Source organism: Zosterops lateralis, assembly GCF_965231275.1.
Source record: "Zosterops lateralis genome assembly, chromosome: 7".
Classification (NCBI taxonomy): Eukaryota; Metazoa; Chordata; class Aves; order Passeriformes; family Zosteropidae; genus Zosterops; species Zosterops lateralis.
Window position 1 is genome coordinate 33303492 of NC_139767.1, and position 21735 is coordinate 33325226.

General features: G+C 40.0%; 1 protein-coding gene across 1 annotated transcript in view; it reads right to left on the minus strand.

Moving 5' to 3' along the window:
- Window positions 1-13805, minus strand: part of LOC310911419 (uncharacterized protein) — a gene marked incomplete at both ends in the record, with an annotated part of 38368 nt that extends 24563 nt beyond the window's left edge. Inside the window, 5 exons of the mRNA XM_083864911.1 lie at window positions 89-184; window positions 1763-1858; window positions 4115-4210; window positions 4985-5080; window positions 13184-13805. Of these exons, the coding sequence (XP_083721037.1) occupies window positions 89-184; window positions 1763-1858; window positions 4115-4210; window positions 4985-5080; window positions 13184-13805 (1006 nt within the window). The remainder of the gene's footprint in view (window positions 1-88; window positions 185-1762; window positions 1859-4114; window positions 4211-4984; window positions 5081-13183) is intronic.
- Between the last annotated feature and the right edge of the window lie 7930 nt (window positions 13806-21735).

The window sequence follows — 21735 nt, forward strand, 5'->3', positions numbered from 1 at the left end:
AAGTGTTCTGTGGAACATGCACAAAAAGGAGAAAAGATGTTTAGGAGTCAGAGAACTGTTGGAAAATAAAGGGAAATGTGTAACTCACTTTTCTGGCACCTCCTTCCAGTGTAGCCCTGGGCACAGGAGCAGACGTTGGTGCGGACACAGAGACCACCGTTCTTACAGGGGGGAATGCAAACAGCTGGGGAAAGGAGAGGAAACGTTCTGTGAGCCAAAATCACATGGGGGATCCACATTGCCAAAACACAGGCTCCTTATTTAGGAGCCTCTGATGGGAGAGCAGCTCACAGAGGTATTTTTTTTAGTTGGGTTAGGGAGGGTGTCTCCCTAAAAGGTGATTTGGGCAGTTGATTTGCCTGGATGGAAACTCTGATTCTGTGTTGTTTGTGGAAAAAAATGTGGGATATGATTCCTAGTACCCAAGGGTGTCTTAGATATTTGCAGTCAGAATATTCCCAATGATGTCAGATTTTTAAGTCAAAGGGCTTCCTCAAGGGCTTCTCCCCATGAAGTATAGATCAGTGTTTGATATTTGCTAGCTTGGCCTTGGTTCTGTTTCTTCCCTCTTTCTCAAAGAGGCAGAAGGAAGGGCTTTGATTTCTTTCAGCATCATTCCATTATATCCTCTTATCAATTCCAGATCCATGAATGCGGATACTTATTTTCAAGTTTTAGCTCTGTCTAAACCAGAAAACACTTGAGAGCAAAAATTTCAAATTTTTGATTAAATTTCATCACCTAGATGATGAAAATCACCTCCTGTGTTCAAGAACAAGACCATCAAGTTACAGTCTGTATCATTTTCACTCTCTCCTTCACCCCCAACATCACAAAACCAAAGAGTTTCCAGCAAGCTCCATTTGCAATTAGATTTTTCTGTGTGAATCATTCACTTGCAAAAAACATACATCAGGATCACATTCATCTTGGAGGCCCAGGGAAACAAAAGAGAGAGAGTAAGAGCAGAAAACTTTTAATATTGCACTAGTTTTGGTAATAAAAGTGCATTTATATTCCCAGATTCAGGAGGAGTTACTAGATCCTACTATATATTGAAATATTACATATTGAAAAAAGAAAAGCAAGTGGTCTTAGCACAGGGATCTTCCAGCTCCTTGGGCCCTCAGTTCACTTTCTTGTATGTTCTGCCTGAGATACTGAGTCACTAAAGGATTATTTAATTTGACTTCTGCAGCACAGAGAGAGTGAGAAGCCCAGGATAATGTTAGCCTCAGTCTAGAGCCAGGACAGGGATTCACAATCAAGTCCTGCCCAATCAGAATGATACTGGATCAGATTTTTAAGCAAGGATCTGATGAAGTCCTACAGAAGTCACCCATTCACATCACTTTAGGGTGGTCAAGTAGGGAACATTGTGAGCCCCATTTGAAGGTAAATTATCACCTGGCTCTGAAACACAGTATAGTACACACCACAGGGCACCAAAGTGAACAAAGTACTGCCATGCTTTAACATTTAATTGAATACTTCCTAATTAATGATGTCACTGACTCAGGTAGTTTTAGAGTAATTATTTAGTTACCATTAATGGCATTGCCAATAAGTTCTTACTTCTTCCCAATACCATCAGGAACAATAAAATGTGGATTTATGACAGACTACAACAACAAAGGAGCCCATGTGGTTATGACAGGGAGAGTCTCTGGATATATTTCATGTGGGAGTAGGTAATGTTGTAGGTGATATTTATATTTTGAGCCTGGGCCCTTTATCAAGATGATAAATAGAACTTCCTTACCTCTCTGGCACTGTGGCCCATAGAATCCAGAAGGACACGAGCACATATTTGGCCGTACACAGACTCCTCCATTCAGGCACACAGGATTGCACACAGCTGGATGGGAATAGAAGAGAGGTGTATGAATCTCTGATAATGAACTTTTTTAGAGTAGGCACTCTTTTACTTGTCATAAGAATTAATATTTCTAGTGATACTGTGAAAAGTTTAATGCAAGCCTTGCAGGTCAGTTGTGCTGCAACATTTATCCACGGTCGACACACTGGGAGCATTTCAGTGGTGCTTTAGCATAGCTTGGGAGATGAAATAGACTGTAATTTAATGTAATAATTTAATTTATTTCAGATGTATTCCTTTGATTTGCACAGTTCATTTATTTCCATTCCAGTACTCTCACCAAGCATGATCCCAAGGTAGTAAATGCAGTCAAATAAAATACACCCTGGATAACCTGGAGACGAGATATTAATTGTTTGCTGCTTTGTCTGCATTCAGCAGAGCATTGTGGCATTTCCGTGGACTTGAATAGGTGTGCACCCAAAAACCTGTTTGTTCTGCCTCATTTAAATGCCAGTTCCCACAACACATTGGCTCATTCATCACCAACAAAGCCACTGGCTGGGCTCCCTTTGCCTCTTTATGTATCTGTTATTACTCTAGATGATACAACAGGCATTAGGAATTAAAAGCTGTCTTGCATATTTCCATGTGGCAAGTACCAGACTGTTAAAAAAAAAAGCAACCACACTATTTGAAATTCAAATTGATTTAGATGGGAAGTCAGTGTGAGAAGAATAAGGAATCTGATGAAGTTTTCATTGTAAAGCAGAGTGACACTTTAAACCAGCTTTTTTCCTTCTGTTCCCTTCCAAAATCATGCAGAATAGCCCATTAAATAAATTAAATGCATTTAAGCTTAAATAAATTAAGGGTCACTAAAATGTTTCAGACGAACTAAAGAAGAAATAAAATGTCAATTTGGAAAGAGAAAAAAAAAGTGAAATCGTAGTCTAGATGAGAGGATTTTCTGACTAAGGAGCAGTCACTTATTAAGTTTAAATGAATTTAATTAATTGTTCAAGAGGAATTTTGTTTAGTCCTCTCATTGTCCTAGCTAGTTCATAGATGTCCATAATCTTGTCAGTCTGTTAGTATTTATATTTCCAATAGTAAACTCCACTTATTTTTCATTTTTATACCTACATTCTTCCTGAGATTCCTATCATAACACTTGAGGTGGGAAACCCCATCAGTGCCAACAAAATATTCTGTGCAGTGCACATGAAACAGTGCCAGAGAGGTGAGTCTGGCAGCCTTTCACCAAAGCTGTCAGCAGACAAAGAAAAATCCTGCTGCAGTAATTCTGCTCTGGAAGTTACTGCTACTGTTGCTTGTTTTCTGTCCTTCTCTTGTGATGGTTTTGTTTAAAGCCACCCCAAAATAAAATTGCAGAACTCTTTGAGAAGGAAAAGCAGAGTTAGTGGGAACTAGAAGAGCAGTGACAATCCCAGGCATTTCACAGCTGGTCTGATTTATGTGTCCTCAGTGGGTCTGTCATTTTAACACTTACAGGAAGAGCAATCTCCAAGAGATGGAGGTTAAAATGACATCTCTCACCTTCCAGGAAAGGTAATGTAGGCTGAAGGTGTCTCAGTCATTTAATATTCACCGTGGCAGAGGCAGACTGCCTCTGGAGCCTTGAGGTCTGGCACTAATTCAGGTAGTCCTCATCTTTTAATATTTCACTATTTTGCATGCCTTGTCCCAGGTGAGCGCTGTAATTCCTGTGCCTTTGGAGAAAATATCTACCCCAGCTTCTAGGACTTTGATCCTGAGAGGGTGTTCTGAGCCCTGACTAGAAATAAGTCTCTAGTTCCAGTCCACACCTTGTCATTTTGTACTGCTGGGTGGAGGTGGCTTTTTTCCTGAGCTCCCACACTCCTGTGGATGCTTTTTGTAGGTGCTCTGCAAGTGAGAGATGCAGGCAGGAGGAGCAGTGTGAATTCTGGCAGCACAGCATGCTGAGAATTAGCTCCAGAATCACACAGGCTTAAAAAGCTGCAAAAAGATTCCGTTTGTAGGTTCCCTCTATAAACCCCTGAGATTTAGGTAAACATCTAAACTTAGGAATACTTACATAAACATCTGAACTTCTGAATACTTACATAAACATCTAAATTTCTGAATGCTTACATAAACTCAAGGCCTTCTGAGGTTTTGCCCTGCACTTGGTCTCCTCTTCTTAGGCTTTAATTCTTTAAGCAGCAATTCCCAGTCTGAGCACTGGGGTGTGGGGGAACCACAGGGATTTTGGGAGGCACAGGGCAGGCTCAGTCATTGCCAAGCACTCACCTGTCTCACAAGAGGGGCTGCTCCATCCCTGCCTGCACTGGCACTCATCTGGTGACACACACACCCCCCCGTTGTGACAGTGCCTGCTGCACACCACTGGAAAACACATAAAAGATAAAAATCTCTCATCACTAATACCACTGCAGATCCTAAAGTTACCCTATTACAGCCAATAACTGATAGTGTTAGTCCAGGAGGTAAACTGAGGGTGATCTGTCCCTTTCCTTGATTTGCTTTCTCTGTTAGAAGGCATGCACCTGAAATTCTTTGCTTTTTAAGTATTCCAGCTCCTCAGCTTCATAGATAAAATTATATTCATCTCAAGGGCAACCTGATGTTTAAATAAGCAGTGAGGTCAGTAATGATGGAGGTGCACATGTTTTGCTGATATAGAAGGCTTTGAAGGCTGATTTTCAGATATTTTCTGTACTGAACCTCTTTTTATACTTGTATTGCAGAATAGCATTACTCCTAATAGGTATTGCTGGTATATTGTGTTCTCAAAATTAGCATTACTACATTCACTCACAATATTAGATTTCATAAATATTACTATAAATAACATGCACCTTTTTTTTTTCCTTCTTTTTTTTTTTTTCTGTTTGTTTTCCAAGAAGCAATTTTACAAAGAAAACGTTGATTTAGGTGTGCATATTTTTTACATAATACAACAATGCTGCTGGTAAATATATGCTCAGAAATACCTACTGTGTTACTTCAAGGTGTTATCCTTTGTATTCAATAATCACTTTAAGGGGAAATATGGGGGGGGGGGGGGAGAAAAAAAAGGTGCTTTTTTATTTTTTTCTCTTGCAATTTCCTGCTAATTGAAATATGTAATGAAGAAAGCCTGAGTGAGTTCATACATACTTGTTTCACACCGAGGCCCTACAAATCCATATGCACAGGAGCAGGTGTTGTGAGGCAGACAAGTTCCTCCGTGCTCACAGGGTGGCTCACACTGCGCTGCAAGGGTGAAACATGAGCAAAAAAATACACTTCAAATATCACATTCCCCCTGGTTACCAGCACAGCACAGGTTACTTCTTTCCCCATCCCATTTTATTAATCCAGTGAGTAATTTGGCTGAGGAAAACACTGCAGGATAGCAGTGGGTATCACATTAGCAATACAGCACTAATGAGCAGCTGCATAAAGTCTGCAAGGGAATGGTTTTAACATAATCATATTTAACTTCTGAGCATGCACATTTTAAAGTAGATATTTTGGAGGCTGGTGATGGATGAAGTCCAAATGCAGCTACAACTCAAAATCTTGCCCTTCCATCTCTACAAATCTGCCTTGTGGATGGTCAGTAAGCCTTAACAGGTGTCAGAACTCACAATAAGGCAGGGATTAAGTGTTCCTTATAGAAAAGAGTTGTTTGTGGATTTGTCAGCAAAAAGGCAAACATTTAAGCAAAAATGTTAATATTTAATGAGTAACATGAGTGCTGCAGACAAAGCAGCAAATTAGATAAAGATTTCTTGACTTGTTGCAGTATGCAATGTAATTCTGTGGGAGAAAGAGGATGAGTGTGGAAAGGACTGCAGCTCCTGAAACAGCCTACTTGCTGAAGGCATGCTTGGTTTTCAAGTGTTGATAATTTTGAATCTAAAAGCTTTATTTTACAGGTAGCCTGGAAATTTTGGACCGTTAAACCCAAGGTCTTAGGCAGGTACCTGACAATTCTGTTTGTAACCCTCTAATAAGAGGTAATTGCATATGGCAAACTCAAAAGAGGAGGAGCAAGATCATTGAAGGGACAAGATGATCACTGAAGGGACAAAACAGTCACAGAAGGGACAGGATGGCCACTGACCCTCAAAGGAGAAGCTCTGTGGAAGAAGCGGAGCAAGAAATGAGTGCCAGAGGCACCTCATGCCTCTGGAAAAAAAAAGACACCTCACATAGCAGAATGAAAAATATCTTCCCTTTTGTGTGGGAAGTGAATACAGAGAAAAATGTTGTACTTTGGCTCACTTCACTGGCAGAGTTCTGTCTTTTATGAAGGATATGAAGCTAAGCAAGGTTATCCCAAGGAAAAAGCAAAATGAAGCTAACGAGACCTGAAACAAAGCATCTTTCATTTTAAATATTGTTACAAGGGGAGAGAACCTTAATGCACCACATTTTGTTCTTAAAGCTGGAAAATGGGCTATGGAAATGGAAAGCTAAATGAAGGACTAATTCTCGGGGAGCCACATAATTTAAATGCAATTATTGTGTTGAAGAGCTCCTCACCTCTTGTGGTTGTCACCAAACTATGGAATATGAACTTTGCCATCCAAAAAAATTAATGAAAGCCCTCACACAATTTCCAATTGCAGTGAAAAAGACAAACTCCAAGAAGGTGCTTTTAAATAAACCATTTTGACACAAACAGCATTGAAGAAATGTATTTGGTATTTAACAGTGAAATTTTCAGTGCTCTGTTATATAACTTTAGGATTTGACCTTCCTGAGAATAGAAAAGTTACAAGGTGTATTTTAGACCCATAATGTATATGCTGAGAATGTCATTAAGCTAAATTTAGTTTCGATTGGGCTATAAGGTTTAGACATTTGCAAATCAACATATGCTTGGCTGAAATTCCAAGTATATATCTGTGGAATAAAAAAAAAATAAAAAAATAAAAGAAGGGATAAACCCAAATCATCTTTCCCTGGACAACTAAATAAATATAGATAGTTTAGATAGGGTATTAGGAAGAAATTATTAGCTCTGAAGAAAAGAAGACATTGGCACAGGCTGCCCTTAGAAACTGTGGCTTCTCCATCCTTGGAAGTGTCCAAGCCCAGGCTGGATGGTCCTTGGAGCCACCTGGTCTTGCAATTTCTTTGCAATTAGAAACTAAAAGCATAGAAGAATTGGTTAATAATGCCTGTGTGGAGGAAAGGGGTTTACAAAACCTTGGGGGGAAATGTACCACTCTTTTTAAAGTACATTAAATGTGATTGCCTTTCCTGTAGGATGATGGTTGCATAAAGCCTCCAGGTGCCTGAGTGCTGTGCCAAGCACGGTGACATTCAAGCATATTACGCTTTATTTCAGCGTGGTTTGTGTGCAGCACTTAAAGTGTGTCCGTGTGAATAGAACACTTTCCATCTGGCCTTTGCACATTCTGAGATGCATCTGAACTGTCAGAAAAGAACATGGTATTTGGGATATTAAAACATTTAGCTCTTACGGTGACATTTAATAGGAAAATGTTTAAAACTGTTCTATTACTGGTGAATAGCAGAAGATAAAAACTGAACACTGGCTCCTCCGTGAGAGTAATATTCACTTAAAAGACATTTCCCACTGTAATAGAAATATACTGCTTATGTCAAATTCTTTTTCCCAAACTTCTATCTTTCATCTTTTGAAATGAATATTTTTTTTCCATGAGCATTTGCTAAATTGTAGAAAGGTATTTCAATGTCTTTATACTAAGCGTTTTTGGATAGGAAAAAATAACAGCAAAGAGGAAAACATTGCTGCAAATGGTCAATCTTGCTGTCAAGTGTACGTATGTTTATGTTTACAATTTAAAATCTGGAGGTGGAAATGGAGAAGTGCATTATTGTTTTCTTTGAAAAGGCTTTTTGGGAAATATCCCCAAACTTCTATTTTCCATTAAAATGAGATCATACAGTTTTTATAAGTTTCTCTGCAATAACTTCAGGGGCACTCAGGAATACCATACGCTGTGCTGTTTCCCTGATTTTCCATAGCCTAATCAGCAAATGTCTTCCAGGACAGAGTTATTGCTTGGCATCTCCACAGTGAGTAACTCCCTGTGCCATCCCCACGTGAGGCCCTGGGTCTGTGCAAACAAAGCCAGGCTTGGAGCTGTGAGAGCTTTGCCTGCTCAGAATTTTGCACAAAGCAAAGTCAGATCAGGACAGACTTCATTGAAGGGAAGCGTACTCTACCTCGTTTCATTGTACATTATTTATTTCCTTTCAAAGATACATTTACTTAACTTCCTAATGTGCAGATGGAGTTTTAATGTGCTCAGAACAAGGGAGGGGCGAAAAAAAAGGAAAAGAAAGTTCCCAGGTTGTTGTTTTTTTCTTTTGGAAAGCTGTGGACTGAAGCGTTTCTTTTGCACGTAAGATACACAAATAAATGAAATGGAGCATAGGATTAAAGCATGTGTTACTGCAATTAAATTAACTCATTGCATATTTAAATAGTCCAGCAGTCTGGAGCCTGCTTGTGAGAGAAATGTCCATCATAGCAACTGGAATAATAACAAGAGAAACTTGACTGAATAAATTGGGAATACAAATGCAGACACCAGTGCTGGTTAGGTTGTACCAATGCATTTTGTTTTGTGAAATGTCAGTGGAATGCTCATCTGCAGCCAAAAAAAAAAAAAAAAAACCAACAAAAAAAACCCCCAAATAAAGTGGTAGGAATTGTTAAGAAAGGAGCAGAGCACAAAATGCCAGACTTCATTATGGCCTGTAGCTGTGGTGAACTCCATCTTAAATACCATGGGCAGGTCTGATCCTTCAGCTCAGAGAAACTACAATAAAAGTGGAAAAGATGCAGAAAAAGAGGCAAGGATAAATGAACAAAGTTATAGAAGAGCTTTTGTACAAACAACAAGTGAATATATGATGTCCTTGGGAAAAATATGACTTTAGGGTAGAAAACTGTGAAATCAGATGTGAGCTGGAAAGGGTGAATGGGATAAAGTTCCAAGGCAACACCTTGGTGTTTTGGAACACAGGATCCGTAACTTCTGAGTAACTATTCCAAACAGGATCCCTACATCTCTTCCACATATTGCCAGGCAAATGCAATTGACAGCTCTTGGAGATAGGGAAAGGACTTTTGGTTTGATATGATAGATCGTTTTGGATATAAAATGTACATGGTGAAGTCATAATGCTTTCTCAACCACCCCATCTCTCCTGTAATTTTGAAAATTATTTGGTTTGAAAAGTGGTTTTGTAATGTCAAGGCAATGCTGTGCTTTTAACTCTTGAGCAGAAAACATGACTCCCACTGTTCTAGACTTCCCACTACTCTAGACTTCCCCTTCTCTTAGAAAATACTGTACAAAGCCAATAAAATATTCCAGATATTTACTGACTTCACCCTCTTAAAAATAATTTTCTGAAGTATTACAACTTTATCTTTCACAGGAATGCTGAGCCTCTTTTATGATGCTGAAATACTAGAAAGATACCAGTCCTTAACTGTCAACCTAATCCAAAATAGTTTTAAATAATTGTCTGTATTCTATGAAATGGAGACTGATTTTTTAATGTACAGTTTTAGTGACCAAACACTCCCTATCAAAGGAGCTTGGAGTCAGGGAAACAAAACAAAACAAAACAAAACAAAACCCCAAAGAACCAACCAACCAACCAACCAAAAAAAAAAAAAACCCAACCCAAAAAACCCCCCAAAAACCCCCCCCAAAAAACAAACAAAAAAGGACGAGCAGAAATTTGGTTTAAATTCTTATGTTTCATCAGTTTTCAGGTGTAGCTCTCTCAGAAAGAAGTCCAACAATGACACCCAAAGCAGAAATTTTAATGAAATTCAATCCTGTTATCAAATGGAAAGGAAATGTTCCACCTTAGGGCACCTTAAGGAGCTCCAGGAGTACAACAGCTGCTCTCAGGCAGTGCCATGTGCACAGACTCTGGGGAATGAGCTGAGCCCAGAGAAATTACAGCATTTTCCCCTTTTCCTTGCCCAGTGGATGAGGCATCTTTGCAAATGCGATGACCTGTGCACCTTGGTAGAGTGAGGAACAGAGGCAGGGTGACAAGGAGCTGCTCTAGGGTGACTACCAACACTAACAAATGTCTCAGAGTGTCAGCCCCAAATGTTACAAATCACTGCAGCACAGGCGCCACTTATAACACAGCAGACAAAATGTCAGAAATGCTCTGATGGCAATCCTGTTTGGGCTCGTTCTGCATTATTACAGGGCGAGGTTTTTATTCAGCTGGCACAGGGAACTGAAATGTGTAAAGCTCTGCTCGTGCTCTGACACTCTTGCTGTGCTCTTTGGCAGGTGATTCGTGCTGTCCCAAAAACTGCTAGAAGGAGACTGTGACAATGCACTGGTTTTTACTGCATATATCCTTGGAAACAGCACTCAGAGTGAAAATTAGATATTTAGCAACCTCCCTGATCACTGGAGGAATGCTTGGCTAAGCTCACTCCATAAATGCCAAAGAGGATCTTCTGCAGGAGTAAAATGTGGGGAAATCCAGTGGGCTACAGCAGGCCTTACCTCCCCTACTTATTTTTTATTTTTCTATAGGTGATGCTGACTGTCTCCAAAACACTGCTCTGAAATGAAGTTTTAAAGCTGGTCTGTTTGCCTGGGAAGTCTTAACATTAGGCTACTAATAAAAGGTTTCATTGCCTTTGTGCAGGAAGGAGAAAGAGCTGTAGAGCCTTGAGGAGCTGTTTCATCTCCCATCACCTGCAGAGTACGTAGCTGCTGACAGAAGGAAAATAATCTGTAATTCTTATTACAGCAAAGCAGGAGGAGCAAAAGCAGGGTTCTGCTTCTGACAGACAACGCAGATGTCAGTAGCAAAGGGAGTGATCCAAATGGAAATTGCTAAAATGGTCTGAAAATATCTCAGTTTAGATGTCTGAATATGAGCCAAACACATTGACATTTGGCTGTGTTCTTCCAAGGGAAGGCAGGAGGTTACACCTGATGGTCCCCAGGGGTTTCTTCCATCCTGTGGTCCTGTGAGTCTGTGACCCCCAGTGCAGGGTGACACAGCAGAGGGAGAGGACTTCCAGCTGAACTGTGACAGGGAGACTGAGGGCCTTGTCCAGAGGGATCATAATATTAAAGATACAAAATATGTTATGATATACTTTAGGAAAGAAATAAGTTCTCAGGATGCTGCTTATGTTTTTTTCCTACTAGTCCTCCAAGCCTGGTTTCAAATCTGCACATTTGGAAAAAAATAAATTGTATACTTAAAGTACTCCTTATTTTAGATTGTTTTCAGACATTCTTATTAAACAAAGGTCGCATCCCCTCAAGATCCAAAGGTATTAAAACTTGCTATCAGCAGGCTGGTTCTTTTATCTCGAATTTTGATATGAAATAAGATGGTGACAACTATCAATTGTGTCTGAGGCTCTTGACATTTCTGCTCAATTGCCAAGGATGTTAGGTTGAAGCCTGGAGATTTTGCAAATGTTGGTCTCCTCTAAGCTTTGATTTTTTTGCCCCATATTTGTGCCTCCTGTTCTCAGAGGCCACTACTGTCTTGAGGGGAGTTGATGTAGTGTGGGCATCACAAGGTGCTGATAGCTGAGGTTATGACAGGCCTTAATCCAAGAAATTACCCTCATTTTTCAACCTCATTTGTCATGATGAATTGCCTTCATCTGACATGGGAAGAGACACCCACGGCTGGAGGTACAATGGGTGCTGTTCAGAGCACTGGCTCTGCTCCAGGTGCAGGTGTGCAGGGGGGCTCAGGATGGAGAAGAAAAGGGAAGGGACAGGCTAATTATTGAGTCAGGTGTCATGGTCAGTGACAAGAGACAAAAAAAGGATGTTTGTACATCGTGTCATCAAGCCCTGAGATGCAGAATGATGTTGGTAATAAAGTATTTCATCCTAAGGACTCTCCAGGGAGATTTTCAGTAATACCAGGAACTGAAGAAAACATCTCACAAGTAAAAGGCAGAGGCAGATTTACATTTTAAGGTAGATTTATGTTTTAAGGACTATACTGATGGCTCTACTAAACACACAGCAGCCTTGTGTCCATAATGTAAATATTCATATAGACAAAGGTGTGGTCTTTGAGGAGAGGCCTTTCTGTGGCCAGACTTGCTTTGTAATTCCCAGTACCAGAACCTTGGTGCCTTTCCACCTCTAGGTATAAAACAGAAATTAAAGACAAGAAACCTTTGTGCCAAGTAACTCTAAATCCTTTAGGAGGGGCATTTCAGAAATGTGAAAATAGGCAAAAAAGATTATAGTAACCTTTCCTTGTACATTTTGTACTACATCTCCAACAGCGCTCACAGCTCTGTGCATGAAGGATGAGAGACCAGGCAAGAAAGAGAGAGGAATGAATGATACAAATATTTTGCTTTTTGTGGTGGAAGGCCAGTTAAGATATCAGCTTATCAGAGGGATGCCAGCAAAAGGTGTGATTAATGATAGCAAAGTCAGGGAATTCATTGCTTGAACAAAGTGCATAATCCTACTGTTTTATGGAGGGATTCTCAGGTGCCCAATAAATAACTCAATATATTGTGAAAACCCTTCTGGTGCTATACATTTCAGATGGCAAGTTCAGTTTCATATTTAAGGTATTAGCTAGATATTTACAAGTAATTTTTAAGATATTAGAAAAATTAGTTTTTCCTAGAATGTGTTGTATCCAGAATCAATTTTACTCTTTCTCACAGAATTTTTTTATGGTTCTGAATGTGATGTCTTTAGTAGAAAGAGTCTGGCATTAAGCAAGATCACAATCTGTCCCTGGCTTTAATAGATTAGATGGTATCAAATAAATAGGTCATTTTTGTAAGCAGAAAGAGCTGTTTCAAAGTTATAGGTTTTATTTATTACTTTGAAATATAATTTGTTTTGAAAACAGAATGGTCCCAGCCACAAAAAATCTCCAGATTTATAATTTTAAAAAAATTATTTTATAGAATTTGTGGGAACTGATAGCAGTCAGAATATGGATTCTTAGGCTCCAGGCAGTGCCTTGAAGCCTGTGGGAAAACCAAGGACAGAACTCTCTCAGTCTGGCCTGGGAAATCATAAGGAGGAACCCAAAACAATCTTGTAGATCTCCTCCTCCTGACACCTGATGTTTTCACAACTTGCTTACTGGTAGAGATGTTTACAAAAAGGTGGTGCCCTAAAGGACCAATCCTATTCATTGTACCCAAACACTGTATAAAAGAATCTGTCTTTCAATAAACTTTGCTATAAACTCTCTGAAGAAATTGGAGTTCTACGTGTCATTACATGACTTGTCCTGAATCATAACAATATAGAATTATGAGACTTGGAGTTATAAGAGCATTTTAAAGAGGGTTTTCTCCCTTACCTTCACATGTAATTCCATCCCCGCTGTATCCAGGGGGACAAGGCCCACATTTAACCCCTCCATCTCCAGCTGGCTCACACTGCACACCGGTGAAACACGGCAGGTCAGCACACACCCCTTTGTGGTGCTCCCCACTGCTGGGTTTTGGCAGCTCCACAGCACCTCTTGCTCTGCTGAACAACTTCCTGGCTGCTGTGGTGGGTGCTGGAAGCCTTTCTCTGGGAGCAGACCCAACACTCTGGGATGCAACATCAAGGGAAGGACCTGACAAACGGTGAGGGGAGGGGACGTGCGTGGCCAAAGGAGATGCTCTGGGCTGCTCTGTTGGGAAACCCTGGGCTGATTTGATCCTCAAGGCTGCAACTCGACTGGGCCATCTCCTGGCAGAGTAACCATGCCTGGAATGAGTCTGTGCCCTTGCAGAGAATGAACCTGAGTTTGTGTTGGGATGAGGAGGAACAGGCTGTGCTGTAGTTTCTTTGTGCTGGTTTAAATGGGGAGGGGGGTGGGAGGTCACACTGACAGCTGGGGCTCTGGGCTCTGGCTCCTCATGCAGAAGGGGTGTCAGTGTGTCACTTCTTTTCTCCACAAAAGGTTGTTTCTCAGGTGCTGTGAACTCCATGTCAGGTTGTTTTTCTGGTGATGTCTGAAGTCCTTGGAAAGTCTTCCTTTCTGATGTAATGGATGGAATGTGAATGACTGGGGGGTTTCTTTCCAGAAGGAATGTAATATCTTGTCTTGGAATTTGGGGTTGGGAAAGAATGGAAAATACATTTGTTGATGTCTTAGATACATCTTCTTGGTGAGAGCCTCTGGTATCTTCAATATTTCCTCCGGGAAAATCCCCATGGCTTTGGACAGATCTTGAAGGAAGATCTATGGCAGAAGGAACATATATATATTAGCTAAATTTGCTGATCTAGGGGTGAAAGGAACCACAGTGAATCTTTGGGTTTGGAGCAAACAGCAGAACATCAATTCTAAAAGTAAAAGTGTTAATCATCAAATATGCTATGGCAAGGTTTATGCCAAGTGGCTCAGGAATTACATGGGGTTGTCTGCTGTGGGTGACAGCAGCACTGATGCACAGGGAACTGCAGTGATGACACTCAAAGAGTGGCATTCAAGAACCAGATGAAATATATTTTTGGTAGCAAGTCTCAGGGAAGGTCAGGCATTATTTGAGTTGCAGCACTGGGCTGACATGCAGGGGTTAAATTGCAGCCAAGCGAAAACTTGCCATGCTGGTTTACTGATTTTGCTTTACACTAGTCTGTGAGGTTTTGGTACTGTGCACCTTTTTTTTCTGATGAATCTTCCAGTTCTTGACCTCCTGAGCCAAGATTTGCTTCTTATTACCTGCCTACACTGCAATGCTGTGCTGGGAAATGCTCTGCAGGGCATAGCTCAGAGAGTTTGCATTCCAGCTCTTTGAGTCAAGGAGACAGAACATTGCAGTTTGGCACAGACAGATGCTGGGGATGGAGAAACACACAGTGTCAACATGGCCCTTGGCAAGGTCGTGCCCTGGAGAGGCTCCAGTGCCATCACACCAGTGGGTGACCCTGGAATGGCAAAGGGAAGTTTGAGGAAAGCTTTTAAAGGAGACAAATGGAAGAGCTTTGCTGGCGCTGTGTACAGCTCCCTCCAGACGTGAGGGGCAGCGTGTGAGGGAGGAGGCTGGTTTGTTACTGTCACCCACTTGTCCCAAAGCCAGCCACCTTTTCAGCTGTGTAAGGAGGGATGATAGATGGGCAGAGGGGACTCTGTGAAGGGCCTTGAAAGTGGAGACGAGTAGTTTGAATCAATACTTTCAGGAAGATTAATGGCCATCTGCTGACGCTAATGAATGGAGGAGGCTATTTTTAACTGATTCTGGCATACTCACTCTGTAGGATATGGGATATATTGGATCCTGAACAAAAACCCTCGCTTGGTTCTGGGGTTAACCCCATGCAGGATGCACCTCTTTCTTTTAAATATAAATATTAATCGCTTTCTAAAAACTCCCCTTGATGGAGATCTTAACCATAGTTAGCAAGGAAAGAGATTTAGGTGCTTGGCAAGGGTCAGATTAAAGTTAGGGCATTGACTGGACCAAAGCAAATCCTGGCAGCCAAAGTGGTGTTTATTTAGCTGATAAATAGCATCATTCTGCTGGCAGCTGATGAGTTTCTATTGCCTTGAAGCACAATGTTTTGGAGATTTATAATGGTACTGCATCGAGCTGTGGCCATCAGCAGGTAAATACATGGTATTTAGTGGAGCAGAAGGCAAATACATGGATTTCAGTATCCAAAGTAAGGCTGGTGAATGATGAGAGAGATGATGAAGCAGGAGGACGTCAGCAAAAAGAGCTTATGAGGATAGGAGAAGTCAAAGGATTTTTAAAAATGAATGAGTGAGAGGAAGATGAAAGAAGTATCTCCACAGAAAATTATCAGTAGTAGATGGTCATTATAGTCCCCAGAAAATTTGATTCAGGGACCAGAAATCAACAGGAATGACAGTGAAGGGCTGAATGACCTCTCTGACAAATTTCCAAAATGAGCCCTGATTATAGCTTTGAGCTCCTTCCTCTGTGTCATAATTAAATGGGTTTTCCTCTCAATTAAACCTGAGTAACTAGTAAGGGGATCAGACTGACTACCTGAGAGAGGGAAATCTTTTATTTCTTTAGCGGATGATAGAGGTGAGATACCCATCCTTCAAATAAACTTCATCTTTCTGTGTATGGGGCAGCATATTTTTGGAGTATTTTTGTGATAAGTTAGTTTTTACATCTCAAATACTACCTATGAAGAGTAGTGACATATTTTTGTTGGTTATTCATATTGATAAAGGTCCCTCAGCCACTCTGTAGAGCTGATTAAACCTCATAAGTTGTTGGTGTCATTTAAGGGTGTTGACCAAAGTGTCCTCTCAGCTTTCATTATTTCAGATTTTTGCTTATACTCATAGTGTGCAGTTTAGTTCAGGTAAGAACACAATAGATTATTTTCTAGAATATCTGAAAATTTCTTTCTGCAGCCTTCCAAGTATCTAAATAAGCTAAAACAAAGAAAGCAAACCAAAAGAACACAGACTCAGTTGTCTGTAGTCAGCAGCTTTCACAAATCCTGCATTACTTCAATTTATTTTCTTTGCTGTTGATCAATATCTTCAAATGCATAACCCATTATCAATGCAAACAGTGAGTGTGTGAATCTGTTTTTCCCTGTTATGCCAATATATGATTGCATATTGGACTGGGTGAAATCACCAAAAAAACCACAACAAGGTGAACTGCTCAAGGTTATAAGATGGAACAAACCCACGTTTTCACTGCCTGTCAGTATTTCTGCCCATACTAACGGGGAAATGTGCAGCAGTGGGATAATTGAGTTTATTTGTCACAGAAGTAGATAAGAGACTGAGATGCTGCTGCTCTGCTCCAGCTGTGCATGGCAGGACCTCTGCTCTTACTGATGGACTACCCCACTGCAAGCAGAGCATCATTCCTGTATGGATCAGATCCCAAAAAGACAGATTGCTCTGTTGTCCCCCTCTGGGGAAGATTAGAGCAAGGGTGACAGAGAGCAAATTTCTGTCACACAAGTTTAACATCCCTCATCCAACTCGACACCAGGACACTTTCCATCTATGTGGTGCAGGAGTCCCCTGGGCTGTGACCCTCCAGCCTGCGGTTCTTCCAGAGTTTCACACTAAGCTCACAGATCAGAACTGTAACAACCAGCCCTTGGTTCTCCAGTGCCATCACAGTGTTGCTAAGGCACAGCTAATCTGTAGTTGAAGAGGCTCGAGATCATTCCGAAGGGAATAAAAATTACTAAAGCTGGTGGAAACAGCCATTCACAGAGAAGGTACTCGACATCTCTTAAACACAGGGTGAGATATCAACATTCTGAGACAGAAAAGAAATCCAATATATTTTTTCTTTTCTGAGTTGATGATTTAGTTGGTTGGAGGTTTTTTTTTTTTTACATTTACAGTCTTTCTGAAAAAGACCAGATCCAGACTTGAATTAAGAGAAGCCATGTCCCCTTCTGACCCCAACTATTTCTGCTCCCAGTGAAGCAGCACACATTTCACACCCTGCCTAGAGCAGGGTGCACCAGGCTGGTCACCAGATTCCTTGGTGCCATTGCCCCACATCTTTGCTGGGCTTAGACTTACACACCATCACACTGTTCTTCCCAAGCCACGTGCCTTGGAGACAGCCCCATCCTGGCCAAAACTGGCAGCTGACACTTCAAACATTTGCTTAAGCTGCTTGCAGATATCAGTATTTATCACCTTTCACTGCCATGCCTCTCTTTGCAGCCATTAGAGTTAGAAACTTACCTTTTGGGTTTTAAATAGGTGTGTAACTTTTTATTTATGTAATGGCTTGAGCATCACTATGTAATCTCAAGTGCTTCTCTCTCTATTAATCTAATAAAATGCCCCAAACTAATTTACTCTTCAGGTGAAGATTGGCTCCTTCTCCTTAACAAACTCCTTTGGCTGTGGCCAATTCTGCCTGTCACTTCAGAGGATTATGGGCACCTTTAATTCCGCTCAAGTTACAACTCCTTCAGAATTCTGAGAACAGTTTAAGGATTCATTATTAACACAATCCAATAAATTTACAATTTGTGTAGTTTTAGAGCTATTAACATTTAGTAGTACCTGCTGTCCAGCCCATTTCTCATTCAGAAGAATGTTGGCAGAGAAATGCTCTTTTGACATATTACACTGTGTGGGTCATCATTTAAAATTTGAAACATCTACCAGCACATAAATCTTATTTAAAATGTCAAGAGAGAGCAGAAAAATTACACTGGTCTAAGAAGTCTTGTTACCAGAGTGCTAAGGATATTCCCATTTCACTCTGTATGTTTCCATGTTAATATTTTTTCTATATTTACTGAGTGAGAAAAGGAAAACAAGAGCAGCTGTCAATAGGATGCTCCAGGGAAATTAGTTTTTTTTAATCAATTCTTAGTTTCCTATTTTATATTATTATGTTCTGGCATTACTTTCTTCTTTATTCAGAGTATGTTTAATGCCTAAATCTCTTGTTTTGCCATCCAGCCATAGCCTAATGTCTTCCCTCTCTTAAATAGTCAGTAATACAGTTTTGATTCTCTCTTCTTTCCTCTTAAGCATCCAGAAGTTCCTCACATTAGGTGCTAGGTAGAATTCCCAGTCAACATATCCTTTCTCCTACAATCACAAGCAGTAACTCCCAGAACAAATTCCTCACCACCTTGAAGTGAAATACAGCTTCAACCTCCCAAGTTTTACAAAGAGTTACTTCCAAGATTATTTTTGCAGCATCAAAAGCATTTAAAAGGCTCATTGTGACTGGGATATCAGTGTGAATTTAGATAGGAGCTTAATTTTTGATCTAATGATCCTATACATAATTTTTCATGTAAAAAGTGGAAAGTCAAATGTGTTGCAAACCTGGTGTGACTCACATCCCCACAGCTCAGCACAGGGCAAAGCAGTCACACAGCTCTATCCATCTGTACAAGAGTGTTCAGTTCTTGTGCTCTCAAACCACCACTTCTGTGATGGGTAAATTTACTCACTTGATGCTTTAATGATGAAATTAAAAGGTGAACATCTAGTTCACTGTCCCTGAGCTCTTTCAGCCTGATAGAAAATGAGATTGTGTCGCTGAAGTTGCTGTCTGGTGAGCAATTTTCTTCCCCTTCACCTTCCAAAATCATGAGCAACAGGGAATAGTCTGTGGGCTCTGCATCACTCAGCCACTTCTGATTATAACAACTGCTCTGCTTCAGACTCTGTTTGCCAATGTGGCTGCAGCTGCACATACACAATTCTCTAATACCATTCAGAATTTGCAAGGCAAATTTGTCATGTGTCAATGAAATACAAACTCATTCTGCTCTAACTCAACACTTTTGGGGAGTAGAAAACCTGGGATCTTCTGTCAGCTCACCCACTAAACCTTGTTAATGAGTCTTTCTGTGTTCAGAATAAATGATTCCCACAAATGGAAGGGGGCCCAGACTCTGCTCTCAAGGAGATCCTTTTCCAGTTCTAGGGTGTTGAAAACCTATGTGAGTATACAAGAAAATATTACCTGAGTGTGAGGTAGTGAGTTTGCTTATGCCATTAAAGGCCATTTATAATTTTTGCATCACTGTGCAGCTCATTTGCTTCAAGGTTTTCAGAACAATATAATTGACATCTCAATTCATTAACTGCTGTTAAAGAAAATGGGGATTCTGAGACGGCTGGTCAGGATGGAAACAGTTCATGAACATACAAATGATATTATTGACTACTTGACAAAATTCTCAGTTTTATCTAAGATATGTCAAGGACTACATAAAGATTATCCCTTTCATACTGAACAAATACAAAACAGTTGTTAGAACAATTTTGCTAAGGTATAGCTCTTTTTTTATAGGGAATATTTTTCTATTTGTAAAATTTTATCCATAGAAATCATTTTGATTTAGAGTTTAAGAAACAAAAAAAAACAAAACCTCTTTTCCTTATGTTTAAGAGAATGTGAAGATTAGAGAGTAATTATGAAGATTACAGAGAAAAACAAAGAAGAACAAAGAAGTGAGGCACTGATCCTGCTGTAGTTTATATTCATTTAAGTTAGATTTTGCATAGATTTAAATGATCAGCTCCTTTTTTGGTCTCCTGGGTAGGTAAGAGTCATATTAGGCCATGAGCTGGGGTCCTAGAATGACACTTGAATCTGAAACTGATAAAACAGCTTTAAAAATGAATTTTATCCTAATATATTACATTTCCCCCTATTATGTGGATCTGCTTTCCAAGTAAGGTTCTTGGGACAAGGCACCCTGTGCAGGCAAAGTGCTGGAAGGTGATCAACACAATGACAGAAAAATGGGTCTTTGAGGAAAATAAAGTATTTTGAGCACTTGTTTTTCAGACTCTTGGGGCTTTTTTAAAATTTCTTTTGCAATTTTCTTCTGTATGCTTTCAATACAAGTTTTACCATCAGGGTCACCAGAGAGAGCATTTTAAAAATAGGATAAGAATTACTGATTGCAAAGATATGAGGATGCTCCCCACATGCGGAATTTTTTTCCCTTCTCTACCAACCATTTCCTTTATCAGTATATATATATTTTTTTTGATTGCCTATGGAGGTTTATAAACCTGCTCTGTTTTTACAAACATTTTCTCAAACATCTCTTCTACCTTCCAGTTTATTTCAAGGTTTAATTGAAAACTTCCCTCATGTGGGTTGGAAGAAGCTCAGGATGTTTGATGCGCTCTCACCCCTGGCACAGGAACCGCGCTCCTCTCACTGCTTTGCTGCCAGATCTCCTTCCCTGCTCTCTCTATTCCTTGGGTCTCACCCCTTCCCTGCTGCTGCTTTCAGAAGTGCTCTTCCTGTGCTTTTCTCTGAATACCCAGCCAAGAAAACAGGAAGAGGAGGAGAAGAGTGGTTGTGTTTCAAAACACCCCGGATCACCCACTTAATCCCCTCGTCGCTGTTTTATCACCCTTCCTTTCATTATCCCTTGTCCATCTCTCAGGGCTGAACTTTTACCTCTCCTCTTTTGTGTTCTGCCTCCTCCAATTACTGCAGCCTGGAACTGCATTATTTCAGCAGCTACAAAGATGGTGTTAAGATAGAGTTCATGGAACCAAATTATATTTTTTCTATTCAAGAATTGACAGTGTATTTTACTTCTCAGAACTGAGATAGATGGAAAAATTAATAGAAACTGTGTTCTTATCTGATGATGCCTCGTGGGTCTTCAGACTCTCTCATGGCATGAACAGGTTGATAGATATATACAAAATAGGCTAAATTAAGGCAGATCTTTTCTGAAGCATCCCTGTCTAATTCTCTGAAATATCTACGTGGAAGCCTTTAGAAGAGTAATAATAGATTATAAAGAAAGTTCATTTCTTCAAAAGAAAAGCCATAATATTTATTCAAAGAAAAAAATAGCTGAAACAGTTCAAAGTATTTCAGCAAAGAAATAGTGAAGAATAAATTACTGAAATACTTCTTTCATTCAATTCAAGAAATAAATGGTCTAAAACAATAATTATGTTGTTTTGGGCTGTAAACATATAAAATTTGAGTTATTTTACATATGAAAGCCAAGACACAAAATGAACTATGCCTTACTGGGAACCAGTAATGCATCTATTTAAAAATCATGTTTAAATACTCTCAGTGAAAGCATGCTTTTATGAAATTCTCCACAATTTCAACTGATTAGGTTGAAAACTACTTTCTTTGCTATTTAGAAATAAAAAGGTAAGGAATTACAATAATAAGATTTCAGTTCTTATCACAGAACAACTAAGCTAATTGTCTTTGAGAAAACAAAGGTTGGACCAGAACTCTTTTGAGGTCCCTTCCAAAATTGTTATTCTGATTCCCCGAAATTCTAAATCTAAGATATTGTCAGCATGGGCAGTGATTTTCTCCTCCATCCCAGAGGATCAGTTGCCTTGTGTTAGCTATAGGCTGTTGCTGTATCCCTTCAGTGATGTGCAAAATTTGGGACAAAATCCACATGATTTGGCAG